This window comes from Ahaetulla prasina, chromosome 14, assembly GCF_028640845.1.
Source record: "Ahaetulla prasina isolate Xishuangbanna chromosome 14, ASM2864084v1, whole genome shotgun sequence".
In the NCBI taxonomy this organism is placed as follows: domain Eukaryota; kingdom Metazoa; phylum Chordata; class Lepidosauria; order Squamata; family Colubridae; genus Ahaetulla; species Ahaetulla prasina.
The window spans coordinates 12,950,688-12,968,036 of record NC_080552.1 but is presented as its reverse complement, the minus strand read 5'-3'; the positions used below and the strand labels follow the sequence as shown (position 1 = coordinate 12,968,036).

Below are 17,349 nucleotides of genomic sequence, written 5' to 3'. Positions count from 1 at the left end.
GCACATGCAACCTGACCCAAAAAGCCGATAGAACACCAAGTGCCGAAACTGGAATGCACGCGCATGCACTGGAGTGCCGGGAACGCAAAGACCAGCTGGCTGATGTGCATGCATGCTCTGGCCACTGGGTCTTCAGGTTTCCGGCGCTCCGGCACGCATGAAGACCAGCTGGCATGCCGGAAACCCATGCATGCACGCCGGCCGGCTGGTCTTCACATTTCTGGCTGCGCACGTGCATTCCGGTTTGGGCACTTGTTCCAAAAAGGTTCGCCATCCCTGCCCTATACCATTCCAGATAAAATAGCTGTTCAGTCTCCTCTTGAAAACCTCCAGCGATGGAGCACCCACAAGTTCCACTGATTAATTGTTCTCGCTGTCGGGAAATTTCTCTTTAATTCTAGGTCAGATCTCTCTTTGCTGATCTTCCACCCATTACTTATTGTCCTGCTCTCAGATGCTTTGGAGGATAGATTGACACACACACCGGGGTGGGCTTCAAAAATGTTAGCAAGGGGTTCTCTGCCCTGTTGCTGGGTGGGCGTGGCCTAGTCAGCCTCCTGAACTACGGCAGGGTGGGTGGGGCATTTTTGCCCTCCCTGGGCTCCGGAGTCTTTCCTTGAGGCTCCGGAGGGTGAAAATGGTCTCCCCAGGCTCCGCAGACGAAATGAGCCTGTTTTCGGCCTTCCTGACCTTCTGGTAGGCCCATTTTTCACCCTCCCTGAGCCTCCACGCACACCTTGCACTTACCTGCATCCAAAACGGGCCGCATGGGGACAGGAGAGGGGAGGGAGGGGTGGGCGGGGCCAGCCAGGCGTGGGATTTGGCGGTTCTCCGAACTGCACAGAATCTTAGCTAGAGGTTCTCCCGAACCCTTGCGAATCCTCAGCAGCCCGCCCCTGCCCTCCCTTCTCTGTGACAGCCCCTCAAATACTGGAAGACTGCTATCATGTTACCCCCGGTAGTTCTCTGTGTTAGACTAAACATATCCAATTCCTGCAACCACCTATTCGTGTGATTTAGCTTCCCGTCTTCTTATCATCTTTGTAGCTCTTCTCTGCGACACTTTCCAGGGTCTCAACTTCCCAACATCCTTGAACAGTAATTTATTGCTTCACTCATGCATAGGACAGAAGATTATGCCCTCCGTGCCTGGAATAATAGAAAGCAATGGCTCGGTTTTGCTCCCAACCAGACTTGCTGCTGTTGTCTTTCTGATTCTACGAAACGCTTTTGTTAATTCACACTTTTTCCACCTGGTGGCTCCCGAGTGCATTGGAATAACCGTGTCCACGAACAAACAGGCTGGTAAAAAAATATTCTGGGATGATCAATAGACTAACCACCTCTACAGGATGGCAGATAGAAAGGTTGGAGACAACCCCATCTGGGCTGCAAACTTCAGAGGACTATGAAATGAGCTAATTTGGTCCAGTGGTTAAGGTGCCTGCCTAGGAAGCAAGAGATCGTGAGTTCAAGTCTCTTAGCCAGGAAAGCTGAGTGGGCAAGTTTGGACCAGTCACCAGGAGACTAAGTTCTATAGTAGTCCTACCTTGTATGAAAGCCAGCTGGGTGACTTTGGGCCAAACACCAGGAGACTGGGAGTTCTAGTTCCGCCTTAGGCATGAAAGACAGCTGGGTGACTGGACCAATCACCAGGAGACTGGGAGTTCTAGTCCCGCTTTAGGCATGAAAGACAGCCGGGTGACTGGACCAATCACCAGGAGACGGAGTTCTAGTCCCGCTTTAGGAGACTGGGAATTCTAGTCCCGCCTTAGGCATGAAAGACAGCTGGGTGACTTTGGGCCAATCACCAGGAGACTGGGGGTTCTAGTCCCGCCTTAGGCATGAAAGTCATCTGACTGACTTTGGGCCAATCACCAGGAGATGGTGAGTTTTAGTTCTGCCTCAGCCATGAAAGCTGGACAGGTGACTTTAGACCAGTCACTCTCTCTCAGCGCAACCCACCTCAAAAGGGTTGTTGTGCAAAAAATGAAAGGAGGAAAATGTGTTGGTTATGTTTGTCCCTTTTGAGTTATTTGTAAAAGGCAAGCTAAGCAAGCATTTCCCTTCTGAACTGAGGTGTCTTTATCATTTATTAAAGACACTGATCTGGCCTCCCAATTCACGGTGACTCCATGGAATAAGGAATAAAACACTAAATGGAAAGCCTAGCATATCTCCAGCCCACTGCTGATAACAGCCAAAGAAACAACTTGCTGAAGTTGCATTGCTTACAATGATGGCAAAGGAGATACTAAACCACATCCTGCCAACCAGTGCTGTTAACACTAAAGGAGATAATGATCACCTTTTTCTGCCGAATAGGTTGTAAAAAAAATGCTGTTAAAAGTAAAAAAAAAAAAAAAAGGCTGACAATCAGACAGCTCAGCTGGGATCCTTAGAGCCTGTTTTTTTTACCTTTTAAAAGCTTTTTTTAAAAGAAGCGGGAAGTGGGCTTTTTACCTTTTAAAAGCATTTTTTAAAAGGAGCCGGAAGTGGGCAACGGCGCATTGGGTGGGCATGGGCGGGAGGAGGGCAGGGATTTTTGCTACCAGTTCTCCAAACCACCTGCCGCCATCGGTACCGGATCAGCTGATTCGGTCCAAACCGGGAGCATTTTACCCCGTCTTCCACCCGTTACTTCTGGATCTGCCATCTGCCGCTTTGGAGAATAACTTGCCAACCCAATCGCACCCACTCTGTCTGGCAGCCGTTTGGGTAAAGCATTTTTACAATGGTGTGCCCCAACCCCAGATTATTTTAACTGGACCTAATATCAATGGGATACGTGGGGAATTCCTGCACCCAGAGCTTGGTCTCTAATCAGGGATGCAAGGTCTCCAAAACACTGCATTTTTTTCTAGGCACATCCTTCACGCACATCAGAAGTGCCCATTTTCCTGGGCACTTCATTAAAGTTTTCCCAAGCACAAAGAGTTTCTCTCTCTCTCTCTCTCTCTCTCTCTCTCTCTCTTTTTGGCTTACTCTTCTGAAAAAAACTTAGCAAGAAAAAAGAAAACAGCTAGACTCCCTTTACAAAGGTAGATTCTGGGAAAAACCTCCTTTGTCCGACTCTCTTCTTTTCTCCGGTTTTGAAACCTGCCCTGAATTGAATGAGAATGGAACAATTTTCCTAATCCTTGAATGGATTCAATTGAGCTTGCAATTCCCTCTCAATACCCCCCCTCCTCACCCCTTCCTCTCTTTTCTCTCCTGGATTCAATTGCTTGTGCAGAACTGGCTTGCAACCTCACCCTCCCATCGTCCACTAAAATGTGGGGTTTTGTTCCTAGGAGGAGAAAAGAGATTTGGGAGGCAAAACAGATGAAGATGCTTGAGCTGGAAGTTGAGATAAGGGAAGCAGGGGGCCTGGTTAATTAATTGCCACCCCCCCCCCAAGGCTGAGGCAAATAGATGGGGAAGAAATGGAGGTAATGACGGATTTTATTTTCCTGGGCTCCAAGATCACCACAGATTGGGGACTGAAGCCAAGAAATTAAAAGACACTTGCTCCTGGGGAGGAAAGCTGTGGCAAACCTAGACAGCATATTAAAAAGCAGAGACATCACCCTGCCAAGAAAAGTGCGTATAGTCAATGCGATGGTTTTCCCAGTTGCAATGGATGGCTGCGAAATTTGGACCATAAGGAAGGCTGAGCGCCAAAGAATTGAGGCCATTGAACTCTGGTGCTGGAGAAGACTCCTGCGAGTCCCTTGGACTGCAAGGCGATCCAACCAGTCAGTCGTAGAGGAGACTCAACCCTGACTGCTCTTTAGAAGGCCAGATCCTGAAGAGGAAACTCAAATGCTTTGGCCACCTAATGAGGAGAAAGGACTTTTTTTTATATTTCTTTTTGTCACAACAATATACACAAACAATTATCATAGATAAAACAACATATCTTGAAATATATATCTTGAAATATATATCTATATCTATATATACATATACATATACATATACATATACATATACATATACATATATATATATATATATATATATATATATATATATATATATATATATATGAGTAAAAAAATATGCATCAACTATATTAATTTGATATAATAAAGGGAACAATAGGACAGGAACGGTAGACACTTTTGTGCTCTTATGCACGCCCCTTACTTACTCTTACTCTTACTCTTACTCTTACTTACATACTCTTCTCCAGTAAGTCCAGACTTACTGGAGAAGAGCCTAATGCTGGGAACGATGGAGGGCAAAAGAAGAAGAGGACAGCAGAGAAGGAGGTGGCTGGATGGAGTCACTGAAGCAGTCGGCGTGAGCTTAAATGGGCTCCAGAGGATCGTAGAGGACAGGAAGGCCTGGAGGAATGTTGTCCATGGGATCACGATGGGTCGGACACGACTTCACAACTAACAACAAAAAGGCTGAGGGCCTGCCAACAGGGTCAGCAGAAGAAGGCTGCCATTGTGTGTGGCTCGCCAGCTCTCACATACAACACCAGGCCTAAAATGCAACCACCATTTGGGAATTAGAAGAAGGCTTCATCCAGGCACAAGATGCGTTTCTTGGCAGCAAATTCTTGACGAGCAGAAACTGGTGGGGGAGGGGAATACAAAGCATCATGGTTGAAAGGCTGGGTGGTGTTTACGGAGGGGTCCCTGATGCTCTCTGAGCTTGTCATGTTCTCTCATGAAGGAGAACTCCTCTTCAGGAACATGTCCATCCTTCCAAAGGAAGGTAACATAACAATTGGGACTGGAGGCTAAAGCATATAAAGAACGGTTGCTGGAATTGAGTATGTCTTCTAGTTTAACGGAAAGAAGGACTAGGGGTGACATAGCAATAGCACTTAGACTTATATACCACTTTACAGTGCTTTACAGCCCTCTCTAAGCGGTTTACAGAGTCAGCCTCTTGCCCCCAACTATCTGGCTCCTCATTTTACCCACCTCGGAAGGATGGAAGGTTGAATCAACCTTGAGCCTGGTGAGATTCGAAATGCCCAATTGCAGGCAGCCGGCAGGCAGCAGAAATAGCCTGCAGTTCTGCATTATAACCATTGCACCACTGTGGCTCTTAGGGTTTCATCTCAGGGTTTGCCACAAAGAAGAGGGAGTCAAAGTATTCTCCAGAGCTCCTGAAGGCAGGACAAGAAGCAACGGATGGAAGAGGAGAGAAGCAACCTAGAACTAAGGAGAAATTTCCTGACAGTGAGAACAATTAATAAGTGGAACAACTTGCCTGCAGAAGTTGTGAATGCTCCAACACTGGAAGTTTTTAAGAAAATGTTGGATAACCAATTGTCTGAAATGGTGTAGAGCAGAGGTCCCTACCGCCCACTAGTGGGCGTTCCAGCTTTCATGGTGGGCGGTAGGGGTTTTGTCCGATACTGAAGCACTTTCCTTTTTTTTAATTTAATTGACTTTTTAAAAAAATTCATAGCATTATTTAAAAACATTTTCATTAGGTTTTCATAAAATTCCCCGTGACAATTTAAATTTCTGAAAATATACTATTTGTATCACCTGCGCATAAGTATAGTTCACGTTACATAAGTGAAACTAAATGGCGCTATAGTGCGACCGCAAACAAAAGAGCCTCGTCCCAGAATAGCTCGCGCATCTCCCCCCACACCACCCAGCTGTAACAGGCAAGCAGAGCTGGTAGCCAGCGGCCCCCCCCCGACCCCAATCCACGATGCGCGAGAGGCATGCGCAGATGACGATATACGGCGCATTACTGTGGAACCGGTGGGCGGTTAGAAAATTTTACTACTAACAGAGATACAAAAGTGGGCGGTATGTATAAAAAGGTTGACTATCCCTGGTGTAGAGTTCCTGCCTGAGCAGGGGGTTGGACTAGAAGACCTCCAAGGTCCCTTCCGACTCTGTTATTCTGTTAATGGAATGAAATAATCTCAGCCCCCAACTCTCTCTTGCCAATTCTGCAAAAAAGTTGGGGGGAGGAAATCCTAGGAAATGTCACGAGGAATCGTTGCATATGCTCTGCCATAAATTCACATTTGGCTGGACATGCTGTAGGAAACCATCTGGCTTGTATACTGGGCCCTGTGGATTATCAAGCTGAATGCATTCAGAGGAGCTAGCTTAAAGTGCAAAATTCACATCACCTTGCAAGTCAGATAGATGAGAATATTGGAGGGGGTCGGTCAAATATGTCGTAAGTCTTTTTTTTAATTATTTTTATTTTTATTTGCATTTATATCCCGCCCTTCTCCGAAGACTCAGGGCGGCTTACATTGTGTTAAGCAGTAGTCTTCATCCATTTGTATATTATATACAAAGTCAACTTATTGCCCCCAACAATCTGGGTCCTCTTTTTACCTACCTTATAAAGGATGGAAGGCTGAGTCAACCTTGGGCCTGGTGGGATTTGAACCTGCAGTAATTGCAAGCAGCTGTGTTAATAAGCAGCTATGTTATTGAAAAGGTTTTCAAGATTTTAACAAATATCCCCCCCTCCTTCCCCCCCTCCCCCCCCTCAACCCCCCCCCCAGACTTCCCAGAGCAAAGTACAGGGTGTAATAAACTTCTAACAATCATAAACTAAACTGTCCATAAACTCTCATCCCTCCATAGACCCTTAATTTCCATTACACTTTGTTCATTCAAAAGCTATTTTTTTTATTTGCATTTATATCCCGCCCTTCTCCGAAGACTCAGGGCGGCTTACACTATGTCAAGCAATAGTCTTCATCCATTTGTATATTATATACAAAGTCAACTTTTATTGCCCCCAACAGTCTGGGTCCTCATTTTACCTACCTTATAAAGGATGGAAGGATGAGTCAACCTTGGGTCTGGTGGGACTTGAACCTGCAGTAATTGCAAGCAGCTGCTGTTAATAACAGACTGTCTTAGCAGTCTGAGCCACACAGACCCTATTTGATATTTCTTAGTCTGATATTTATTTTGAATATAGTCAATCCATCTTCTCCATTCCGCTATGTATTTCTCTTGTGGACAGTCTTTCAAATATGCTGAGATTTTTGCCATTTCCGCCAGGTTAGCAACTTTTAATATCCATTCATCAATCGTAGGCAAATGTTCCTTCTTCCAGTATTGCGCTACCAATAGTCTGGCCGCTTTTAGCGATCAAAAATCAATTAGGATATATACCTTATAGTCCATATTTGTATATCCATCAGATAAACATCATCTTAATTTGTTTAAATCTAACATTTAAGTCCAGTTCATTCCCATATGTCATATGTCGAGTCCTCTTGCACCCACAAGAGATCTACCTTCAGCCCACTTTAAATTCCATTGACTCTTACCTGCCACCAATTAGCTTTGACCATTAGTAGCTCTGATTATTGTAGAGTGTTTAAGCTCGCAACAAACATTTGAATTTAATTCATTTGAAAAATCAACAACAGAATATTTGTAGCTCAAAGTTAAATTGTGGGGGCCTTAGTGCTCTTTGAGCTTGGTGGTTTTCTTGCGGACATTTTTTTTTTAAATTTGCATTTATATCCCGCCCTTCTCCGAAAACTCAGGGCGGCTTACACTATGTCAAGCAATAGTCTTCATCCTTTTGTATATTATATACAAAGTCAACTTATTGCCCCCAACCATCTGGGTCCTCATTTTACCTACCTTATAAAGGATGGAAGGCTGAGTCAACCTTGGGCCTGGTAGGACTTGAACCTGCAGTAATTGCAAGCAGCTGCTGTTAATAACAGACTGTCTTACCAGTCTGAGCCACCAGAGGCCCTTCATTGGCAAACTAAGGAACACCATCAGTGCTAGAAGGGCGTGGGGGTTTGCTCTTTGTTTATATGCAAGTGCCAATAGAAAAGGATATTTGTAACTCAGGGTTGAACTCCAGAATCCTTGGTGCTCTCTGCGCTTGGTTGTTTTCTTGCAGAAGTTTCATTACCAACTGATGTCCTGAGTGCCTGATGATGTTACCTAGTTTGGTAATGAAAGCTCTGCAGTGGAAACAACCAAGCCCAGAGAGCACCAAGAACTGCGCAGTAAAGAATAGAATAGAATTGAATAGAATAGAATAGAATTTTTTATTGGCCAAGTGTGATTGGACACACAAGGAATTTGTCTTTGGTGCGTATGTTCTCAGAGTACATAAAAGAAAAGCTATCTTCATCAAGAATTCTAAGGTACAACACTTAATGATAGTCATAGGGTACAAATAAGCAATCAAATTTTACTAAGAAACAAATAAAAAGGAATAGAATAGAATAGAATAGAATAGAATAGAATAGAATAGAATAGAATAGAATTTTTATTGGCCAAGTGTGATTGGACACACAAGGAATTTGTCTTGGTGCATATGCTCTCAGTGTACATAAAAGAAAAGATGCGTTCATCAAGGTACAACATTTACAACACAATTGATGGTCAACATATCAATATAAATCATAAGGATTGCCAGCAACAAAGTTACAGTCATACAGTCATAAGTGGAAGGAGATGGGTGATGGGAACGATGAGAAGATTAATAGTAGTGCAGATTCAGTAAATAGTTTGACAGTGTTGATGGAATTATTTGTTTAGCAGAGTGATGGCCTTCAAGAAGAAACTGTTCTTGTGTCTAGTTGTTCTGGTGTGCAGTGCTCTATAGTGTCGTTTTGAGGGTAGGAGTTGAAACAGTTTATGTCCTGGATGTGAGGGATCTGCAAATATTTTCACGGCCCTCTTCTTGATTCGTGCAGTATACAGGTCCTCAATGGAAGGCAGGTTGGTAGCATTCTGGTGCGTGGCCCGTTTTGGATGTAGGTAAGTGCAGGGCGCGCACAGAGGCTTGGGGAGGGCGAAAAACAGGCCTATCAGAAGTTAGGTAAGGCCGAAAACAGGCCTGTTTCTGGCCTACAGAGGGCCTCCGGAGCCTGGGGAGGTCATTTTCACCCTCCCGGAAGCTGAGGAAAGCCTCTGGAACAGGGGTCTCCAACCTTGGTCCCTTTACGACTTGTGGACTTCAACTCCCACCATGGCCACGCCCACCCAGCAACCAGGCAAAGAACCCATTGCTAAAATTTTTGAAGCCCATCCCTGGTTAGGTGTCTCTTACTTGCCTGATTTTTGTGAAAGGGTAGAGACAAGGATTAACAGACCCACTTTGGTTTGGTGACGGGAAATAAGCCCCGGCTGTGGTTTTATTCTTCTTTGGCCAGCCCAGAGCAAAATTGGAACCTTTGCTTTGCAAATCCTTTGGCTTGAGCCGAGAGACTAAATTCCCTACAGCAGTCAACCTCTGTTGATTTTCCAAACCTTTCTCTTTGTGAGCTTCCAAGAAGGCAGGCTAATTGCGTTTTTTTCAAGAGCGTTGAGAATTTGAGAGACACTTGAAAGCTGAATGCCCTGGATCACAAAGTTCACTGTGATTTTCGCTCCCTGTCGTGGGAGGGGGGGGCTTAAGAAAACCCCAAATAATTAGTTGCTGGTGAAGGCTGCACCTTGCAATTAAATCATGGCTTGCCTTGATGTGATATTATACTAGAACCGGCTGGGTTTGCGGCCTTAGCAACGGCAATGGCTGGATTCACACAAACCCACCAAAGCCAAGGAGAGAATAACAGAGTTGAAAGGGACCTTGGAGGTCTTATAGTCCAAATCACTATTCAAGCAGGAGACCCCTATACTATCCCAGGCAAAAGGTTGTCCACTCTCTTCTTAAAAACTTCCAGTGATGGAGAACTCACAACTTCTGAAAGCAAACCATCCCCCTGAATAATAGTTCTCACCATCTGGAAATTTCTCCTTACTTCTAGGTTGGATTTCTCCTAGATTAGTTTCCATCCATTGCTTCTTCTCCTGCCTTCAGGTGCTTTGGAGAATAAGCTTACCCCCCCCCCGCCTCTTCTTTGTCGCAGCCCCTCCCTCAAATATTGTAACACTGACATATCCTTCATAATGCTCCAAATGAAGACTAAGCAGTAGAATTAAATAACAATAAATTAAATCAAGGGCAGTTGTCCTATGACTAGAAAGGTATTTCCTCTAAGGCAGAGGTCTTCAAACTTGGCAGCTTTAAGACTTGTGGACTTCAACTCCCAGAATTCTCCAGCCAGCTATGCTGAGAATTCTGGGAGCTGAAGTCAACAGGTCTTAAAGCTGCCAAGTTTGAAGACCTCTGCTCTAAGGAAATAGATGCATGACTCACCATCCACCAAGAGATTATTATACCACAGATGTTTTATATGCAAGCCAACCTTTGCTCTAGCCCAACTGACACCACAGAAAAAGGCAGGCTGAAGAAGATACAAGACAAATCCAATATATCAGCTGGGGAGCAAAAATATTTGCTTGCTTCCTGTTGGTCATTTCTCAGTCTATAATCCGAAAGATGATTTAACCAAAAATAAATGCCCGGGGTTTGATTTGGTACTCTGGACAGTTCCCTAGTGCTGGATTTATATTGTAGAAGGTGAAAATTGCATGCTAATAAATTTAATCCAGGTAGTCTTCGATTTACGATCGCAAGGGGAGACCGAAATTTCCATTGCTAAACCCGTTGGTTGTTAAATAGCAATAGCAACAACACTTAGACTTATATACTGCTTTACAGTATAATCACAGTGCTTTTACTGCCCTCTCTAAGCAGTTTATAGAGTCAGCCTCTTGTCCCCAACAATCTGGGTCTTCATTTTATTGACCTCGGAAGGACTGGCTCAACCTTGAGCCAGTCAGGATCGAACTGCTGGCAGTCGGCAGAGTTAGCCTGCAATACTGCATTCTAACCACTGCACACCATGGAAGGAAGGAAGGAAGGAAGGAAGGAAGGAAGGAAGGAAGGAAGGAAGGAAGGAAGGAAGGAAGGAAGGAACCTTCTATCACGCCCATCCAGCACCCAGGCAGAGAACCTTGCTAAAATTTTTGACGCCCACCCCTGGCAATACCAAGATGGTAGGCTAGGCTAGGAAGTAAACAAATAAAACATTTCCGATGGAGGCTACACACAGTTAATTATTTGAATGTTAACGCAAGTCAGTTTACATTTAAATGAAAGACACAGCTTCGTTTATTTCTTAAGCCAGGCCCACCCTTGTTCTTATAACCTTTTGAAGACAAACTGAGGCTGGAGGAGAAATTTTTTTTCTTGAAGTAATGTTTAATCTGGTGAAAATTTATAATGCTGTTTTGTTGAGAAGCATGTATTTCGCGCCTGGCTAAGAATCATATTATTATTCAAACAGTCCAGTGATAAAAAAAAACCAAAAACCTCTGGTGACTGGGAGGATCTTGCCATAATAACTTTTTTAAAAAATATCACTGGACTGTTTGAATTCACCTCCTACTTTAAGACTATTTTATTCTAATGTTTTTGTTTTTCATTAAGCCTTCAATACCGTCTTGTGTGCTGTTCCTGCCTCAGCTGATTGGATTTTTCTGGAGATAAATTCTAACACTGTTTTCTTGCCAATTGCTTTACTCACTTATCTTTAGATCTTCTTTCTAAGGGGCTAATTTATCTGCAACTCTACTGAGCTTGGGTTTTCATTATCAAAAGGCTGCTGATTTCTAATATCTGCCCCAGCTTAATTCAGGGTATTGAATCCTGTCAAAAGTCTATGGAGATGCTCAGTCATCCAGGTCATGGTTGTCCCAAAGATCCTTTATCAAGACACAACTGGACTTTCTGGTTTCACTTCGATGGTGTTTTGCTTGAGGGCACAGATAAATTTCCAAGTGTCCTCAGCGACCCTCTAAAAGGATGCAAATGACCAGCTGTCTGCAAAGAATATCAACCCTTCCATTCCCCCACCATCCAGTCAGAGCTGAAGAAGCTTCTGGGATGAGAAGCGAAACGTCTTCAGAGAAAAACCAGAAAGTCCAGTTGCCTCTTGAAAAAAAAAAAAAAAACACCTTTGGGACAATCCTGTCAAACATTCTTAAAATGTATGATCCCAACAACATACTCATCTCTGAGGGGAAGAAAATATGAAACAGAGGATTCCTGAGAAGAAATCCTCACGTTATGATCGTAATGGAGCCTGCGTATCACGGTCATAACTTGTGGCCATCATAAAGCAGGCTGGTCACGTGACCAACCTCGTTTTATGGACTTGTTTGCAGCGGTCATTAAACAAATGACGTGGTTGTCAATTGGTGACAATCCATGGTGAACCAGGTTGTAAGTACCCTCAAGACAGATCTGTCAGAACTGGTCATAACTCAAGGACTATCTTTATTTCTTCGAGATCTGGCCACAGGCTGTTGAAGGTTGCATCCTGTTCTCAGGGTATTTATTTGTTTGTTTGTTTGTTTATTTATTTATTTATTTGTTTGTTTGTTTATTATTATTTGTCAAACAGGTAAGATAACAGATACAAGTATAAACATGGTTATGAATACAGGAAATGGGTACGAATAAATGGGAACATTAGGACAGGGACGGTAGGCACGCTGGTGCGCTTATGCACGTCCCCTTACAGACCTCTTAGGAATGGGGTGAGGTCAACAGTAGACAGTCTAAGGTTAAAGTTTTGGGGGTTTGGGGAAGAAGCCACAGAGTCAGATAGTGCATTCCAGGCATTGACCACTCTTGTTGCTGAAGTCGTATTTTCTGCCATCGAGTTTGGAGCGGTTTACCTTGAGTTTGTATCTATTGTGTGCTTGTGTATTGTTGCGGTTGAAGCTGAAGTAGTCATTGAGAGGTAGGACGTTGTAGCAGATAATTTCATGTACGACTTTTAGGTCAGACCGAAGGCGGCATAGTTCTAAGTTGCCTAAGCTTAAAATTTCAAATCCAAATGAATGTTTCTTCCTGGAAATTAACAAGCAAGACTGAATCTAAAAGCTACCCTCAAAATGTCTTTCTTCTTCATGAGCTGAAACTGAAATGCATTTCTGTTAGATTTATGTAATACCAGAGCTCAAGGTAGCATCTTTCTGAGGGAAGTTGAGCTGAGAGAAAGGGACTGGCCCAAAGTCACCTGATTGACTTCCATCCGTAAAGAAGAACAAGAATTTGGGTCTCCACACTCCTAATGAAGTATTTTCACGATGATTTACCTCAGCTTTTGGGCTGAGACAAATGGACTGGGCTCAGGTCCCTCAGGAACCTTCCATGCCTGAAGTATGACTAGGAGTGACATGACAGCATGATAGCAGCCTTCTAATATTTGAGGGGCTGCCACAGAGAGGAGGGGGGTCAGCCGGGGTGAAATACTCCCGGTTTGGACTGGATCGCCTGATTCGGTAGCGATGGCGGCAGGTGGTTCAGAGAATTCGGTAGCAAAAATCCCTGCCCCGCCCCCATGCCCAGCTGAGCCACGCGATCATCAGAGGTTGGTTTTTTTTTTTACTTTTACAAGCATTTTTTTTCGGCCGAAAAAATGCTTTTAAAAGTAAAAAAAAAGCCTCTGATGATTGCACGGCTCAGCTGGGATCGTCAGAGCCTTTTAAAAGCATTTTTTCTACAACCTCTTCAGCCGAAGAGATTGTAAAAAAATGCTTTTAAAAGGCTCCTCTGACAATCCCAGCTGAGTTGCCTGATCGTCGGAGGCTTTTGTTTTCTTTTAAAAGCATTTTATTTTTGCCTTTAAAAGAAAAGAAAAAAGCCTCTGAGGATCAGGCAACTCAGCTGGGATCGTCAGAGCCTTTTAAAAGCATTTTTTAACAACCTCTTCGGCCGAAGAGGTTGTAGAAAAAATGCTTTTAAAAGTAAAAAAAAGAGTTGGTCACGCCCACCCAGTCACATTACCCCACCACCACCACCAAGCCACCCCCACAGAACCGTAGTAACAAATTTTACATTTAAAGCCAATTTTTCAGCAAAGGCTGAGGAATTCTGGGAGTTGAAGTCCACAAGTCTTAAAAGTTGCCAAGGTTGGAGACCCCCTGATCTAACAGATGGAAGATTATCAAAGATGGATCCAGCCTAGAATTAAGGAGAAATTTCCTGACAGTGACAAAAACCAACCACTGGAACAGTTTCAGAACCTGCGGGTGCTCCATCACTGGAGATTTTCAAGAAGAGACAGGACAACCATCCATCTGAAATGGTATAGGGCAGGGATCTCCAACCTTGGCAACTCTACGACTTGTGGACTTCAACTCCCAGAATTCCTCAGCCAGCACATGTTGGCTGAGGAATTCTGGGAGTTGAAGTCCACAAGTCGTAAAGTTGCCAAGGTTGGAGACTCCTGGTATAGGGTTTCCTGCTTGAGCAGGGGGTTGGACTAGAAGATCTCCAAGGTTCCTTTCCAACTCTGTTATCCTGATACTAATCTCGTCTTCCTACTCCATGAAACTTGGACCTTCATAGTTGCCCCACAGTGAACAGAAGAGAGAGACGGCCAGACTCTTCTATCTGTTCCCCTCTTTGTAAAGAAAAGCTAAAAGAACTCTGACACATCCAAACAGCTCAAGCAGGTCAACAAATCCCAAAGACACCAACCTAAGCACTTCGGCGAGGATTCATTGACCAAGATAGAACCAAGAAGTCGTCATCCCAAATGATGAGAGCAGTCACCCCCCTTCTGGTGCCCCACCACCACCCCCAGGATTCCAGGGGAGGAAAGATGCTTTATTCAGTCCCCCCCCCCACACGCAACCTCTCCCCCCGCCCCCGGTCAGGATTTTTCTCCGAAACAGTTAACAGCGGCTGAGCTCCTGCCCACACATATGATCTCATTTCTCCTGCCTGCCAATCCCAGCCATTGGCTGCTACAGCAAAAGAATCAGTGGGAGCCAACGCTGGTGCAGAAAGCCAGAAAGCCTTCACCAGCCACAGAGAGAGAGAGAGAGAGAGAGAGAGAGAGAGAGAGAGAGAGAGAGAGAGAGAGAGAGAGAGGGGTAAAGGGAGAACGCAACAAGAGAAGAAACGAAGGAGAGGACTTTCCTTGTGGTTCTCCACTTCTAGAAATAAGCTACGTTGCAAGAGTTGTGGATCTTCGTCCTCCCAGGGAGTTGGGGGTAAGAATCTTCCACCGGGCACCTGCCAGAATGATGAACTGTAAGTCCAACTCGCTGACTTGCCTCCAAGGAGGAAAATCGGGGCTTCCCGTCGCTGCCACCACGGACTCCACCGCCACTTTGAACAAGCTGGCCCTGGCCACGGGGGGCACCGAGAAGTCGTGGTACCGTTGCATCTTCCCCTTTGGCATCGTTGCCTTGGTGATCGGCATCGCCGCCACCTGCATCACCTTCACCATCAATGGGCCCCAGATGGACATTGCCAAGTTGGTCTCCGTGGCTACCTTGGTCTTTGGAGTCGGCCTCCTGGTGGCCGCCTTGGTCTGCTGGCGGGCCAAACGAGAGCGTCAACGGAAGAAGCAGCAGGAAGAGCCCCTTCCCTTAGAACCAGGGGGTCTCTGAAGCCCACCTTGAGTCGAAACCCCACCACCCCCAGGAACCAACCTTTTGCTGTAGAGAACCCTATCTTTTTCATGTCATCCATGGCAGATGTTGGGAAAGGAGCTATGGAGACACACATCCCGTGTCTTGGGGATGGAGAGGCACAGAAGCCAGCCAGCCAGCCAGCCAGCCAAGGGGCCCTTGGAGCTCCTTTAACACAGCGTGATGAGTGGTATTACGGACTAGTTAAGGTAGCCAACTCAGGCCAAGAAGAACGGAGAATCGGTCCCTGCAGGTGAGCGGCTAGGATGGGCGCCCAGCTGACCATACTTCAGACCTTCCCTCCCCAACCTCTAGGAAGATGGTTTGATCTCAGCCTGTGGACAGGATTGTGGACAGAAAAACCCCAAGGACTAACTTCAGGAAGAGAGTAACAAAAATCGAGAGTCTTTTCCTTGAAGATACTAACTGCTGCTTTCCAGTGCAGCTACGCCCACCTCTTGTCTAACTGTGGGTGGGTGGGGAACCAACCAACCAAAATATCCTTTTGAAAGGAAGGGAAAAGCTGAAACTTCTATCCCAGGATATGGAGCTGGAGATTCGTGACAAGTTCCAAGTGGCTTCTAAGTGTGAATCGGGTTCCCCCCCCGTCTTTGGTTATTAGCGGCCTTCCGGGCGACCGTGGATGAGAAGAGGAGATCAGGGTTCCATCTTGGGCTTCAACAGCCACCCTCGTTTCCCACGCGGGAAACCAGGTTGAAAGTTACCGCGCAGCTTTTAGGAACCAACAAGCTTTCCCTCCTGCTGCCAAGACGTTCGGCAAGTGAAGCGGAGAACCTGATTTTCGTTCTCAAGACTGTTAAAGAGGGCGGCGTGCCAAGAAGATGGCCCACCTCGGTTTGCCGGCTCTCAACGCAAATGCCGAGCTGTCGGAACTGCCACTGCGCCTTGCAAAGTGGTACAGCTTCTTAAGACTTTGAGGATTTGAGGGAGGGATGGAGGGGAAAAGGAGGGTGTGTGTGATTTATTACAGAGTAGCAGTTTGGGGGTCTCAAAACGATGCAGCCAGCCCCCCCCCCTCCTCCTTTGGAAGCACTGTATACGTAGGGAGTTGGAGATAGCACAGGGGCGAATTAAAACTTGATTTCCCTGGGAATAAACTCCTAGGGATGGATCCTGCCCGCTTTCTCTCTTACTGGGCCTTGCTTTGGATAAATTTGGTCTGGGTCCGGCTGCACCAGAGAGGTATGTGCACTGGTGCTTGTAACACCGAAAGGATTTGTGCGTGGAAAGTATCCAAAGCTGGCTCAATTCGCCGTTTCTGGACCAGAGTTGCAAAAATAGCTTTGAGTATTGTCCTCCTAGATTATTAGGAGTTTGGAGGGTGAAAAAAGCAGATTTGTTCGAACCTTCTCTCAGTGAAAAATGAGATGCAGTAATGTGTATTACAAACAGATGCATAAGGGAATAAAACATTGCCAGCGTCACCCTTTGAAGTCATTCTTTGGAACGCGTTTCGAATCCTGGCAAGAGAAAGAGATCTCGTAGCGTTTTGGATGCCTTCTCCATCGTCCGGTTAAATCCAGTGTGTGCTCCAGTAGTTTGGGGTGTGCGTGTGTTTGTGTGTGTGTATTTGTGTGTGTGTCTGTGTGTGTGTGTGAAACCTAACCTCTGAAAGCTGGAGAGCAGGTCTCCAAAACCTTTCCAAAAATTATCCTCTGCCTTAAGAAGAGAGGAGGTCATGCAGAATGAAGGCTTTTCTGCATTTTATTGCATTGCATTGCATGAAAACCAAGTCTAGTCTGCAGGTGATCCTCGATTTACAACAGTTCACTTAGTGACCGTTCACAGTTACGACGGCGCTGGGAAAAAGTGAGTTATGACTGTTTTTCATACTTACCACCACTGCAGCAGAGGTGGGTTTCAACAGGTTCTGACCAGTTCTGGAGAACTGCTAGCGGAAATTTTGAGTAGTTCAGAGAACTGGTAGTAAAAATTCTGACTGGCCCCGCCCACATCTATTCTCTGCCTCCCGAGTCCCAGCTGATCGGGAGGAAATGGGGATTTTGCAGTATCCTTCCCCTGCCACGCCCAC

General features: G+C 45.3%; 1 protein-coding gene across 1 annotated transcript; it reads left to right on the top strand.

The window, feature by feature from the left end:
* The first annotated feature begins 14,696 nt into the window (after positions 1–14,696).
* On the top strand, positions 14,697–16,735 carry LOC131185164 (transmembrane protein 100-like). The gene has a single exon (XM_058157388.1). It carries the CDS (start codon positions 14,904–14,906, stop codon positions 15,273–15,275), a length of 372 nt encoding a protein of 123 aa, XP_058013371.1. The 5' UTR covers positions 14,697–14,903; the 3' UTR covers positions 15,276–16,735.
* Positions 16,736–17,349: the final 614 nt, after the last annotated feature.

Excerpts from the sequence above, each read along its gene's own strand:
- LOC131185164 (XM_058157388.1), top strand. The coding sequence starts at position 14,904 with ATGATGAACTGTAAGTCCAACTCGCTGACTTGCCTCCAAGGAGGAAAA.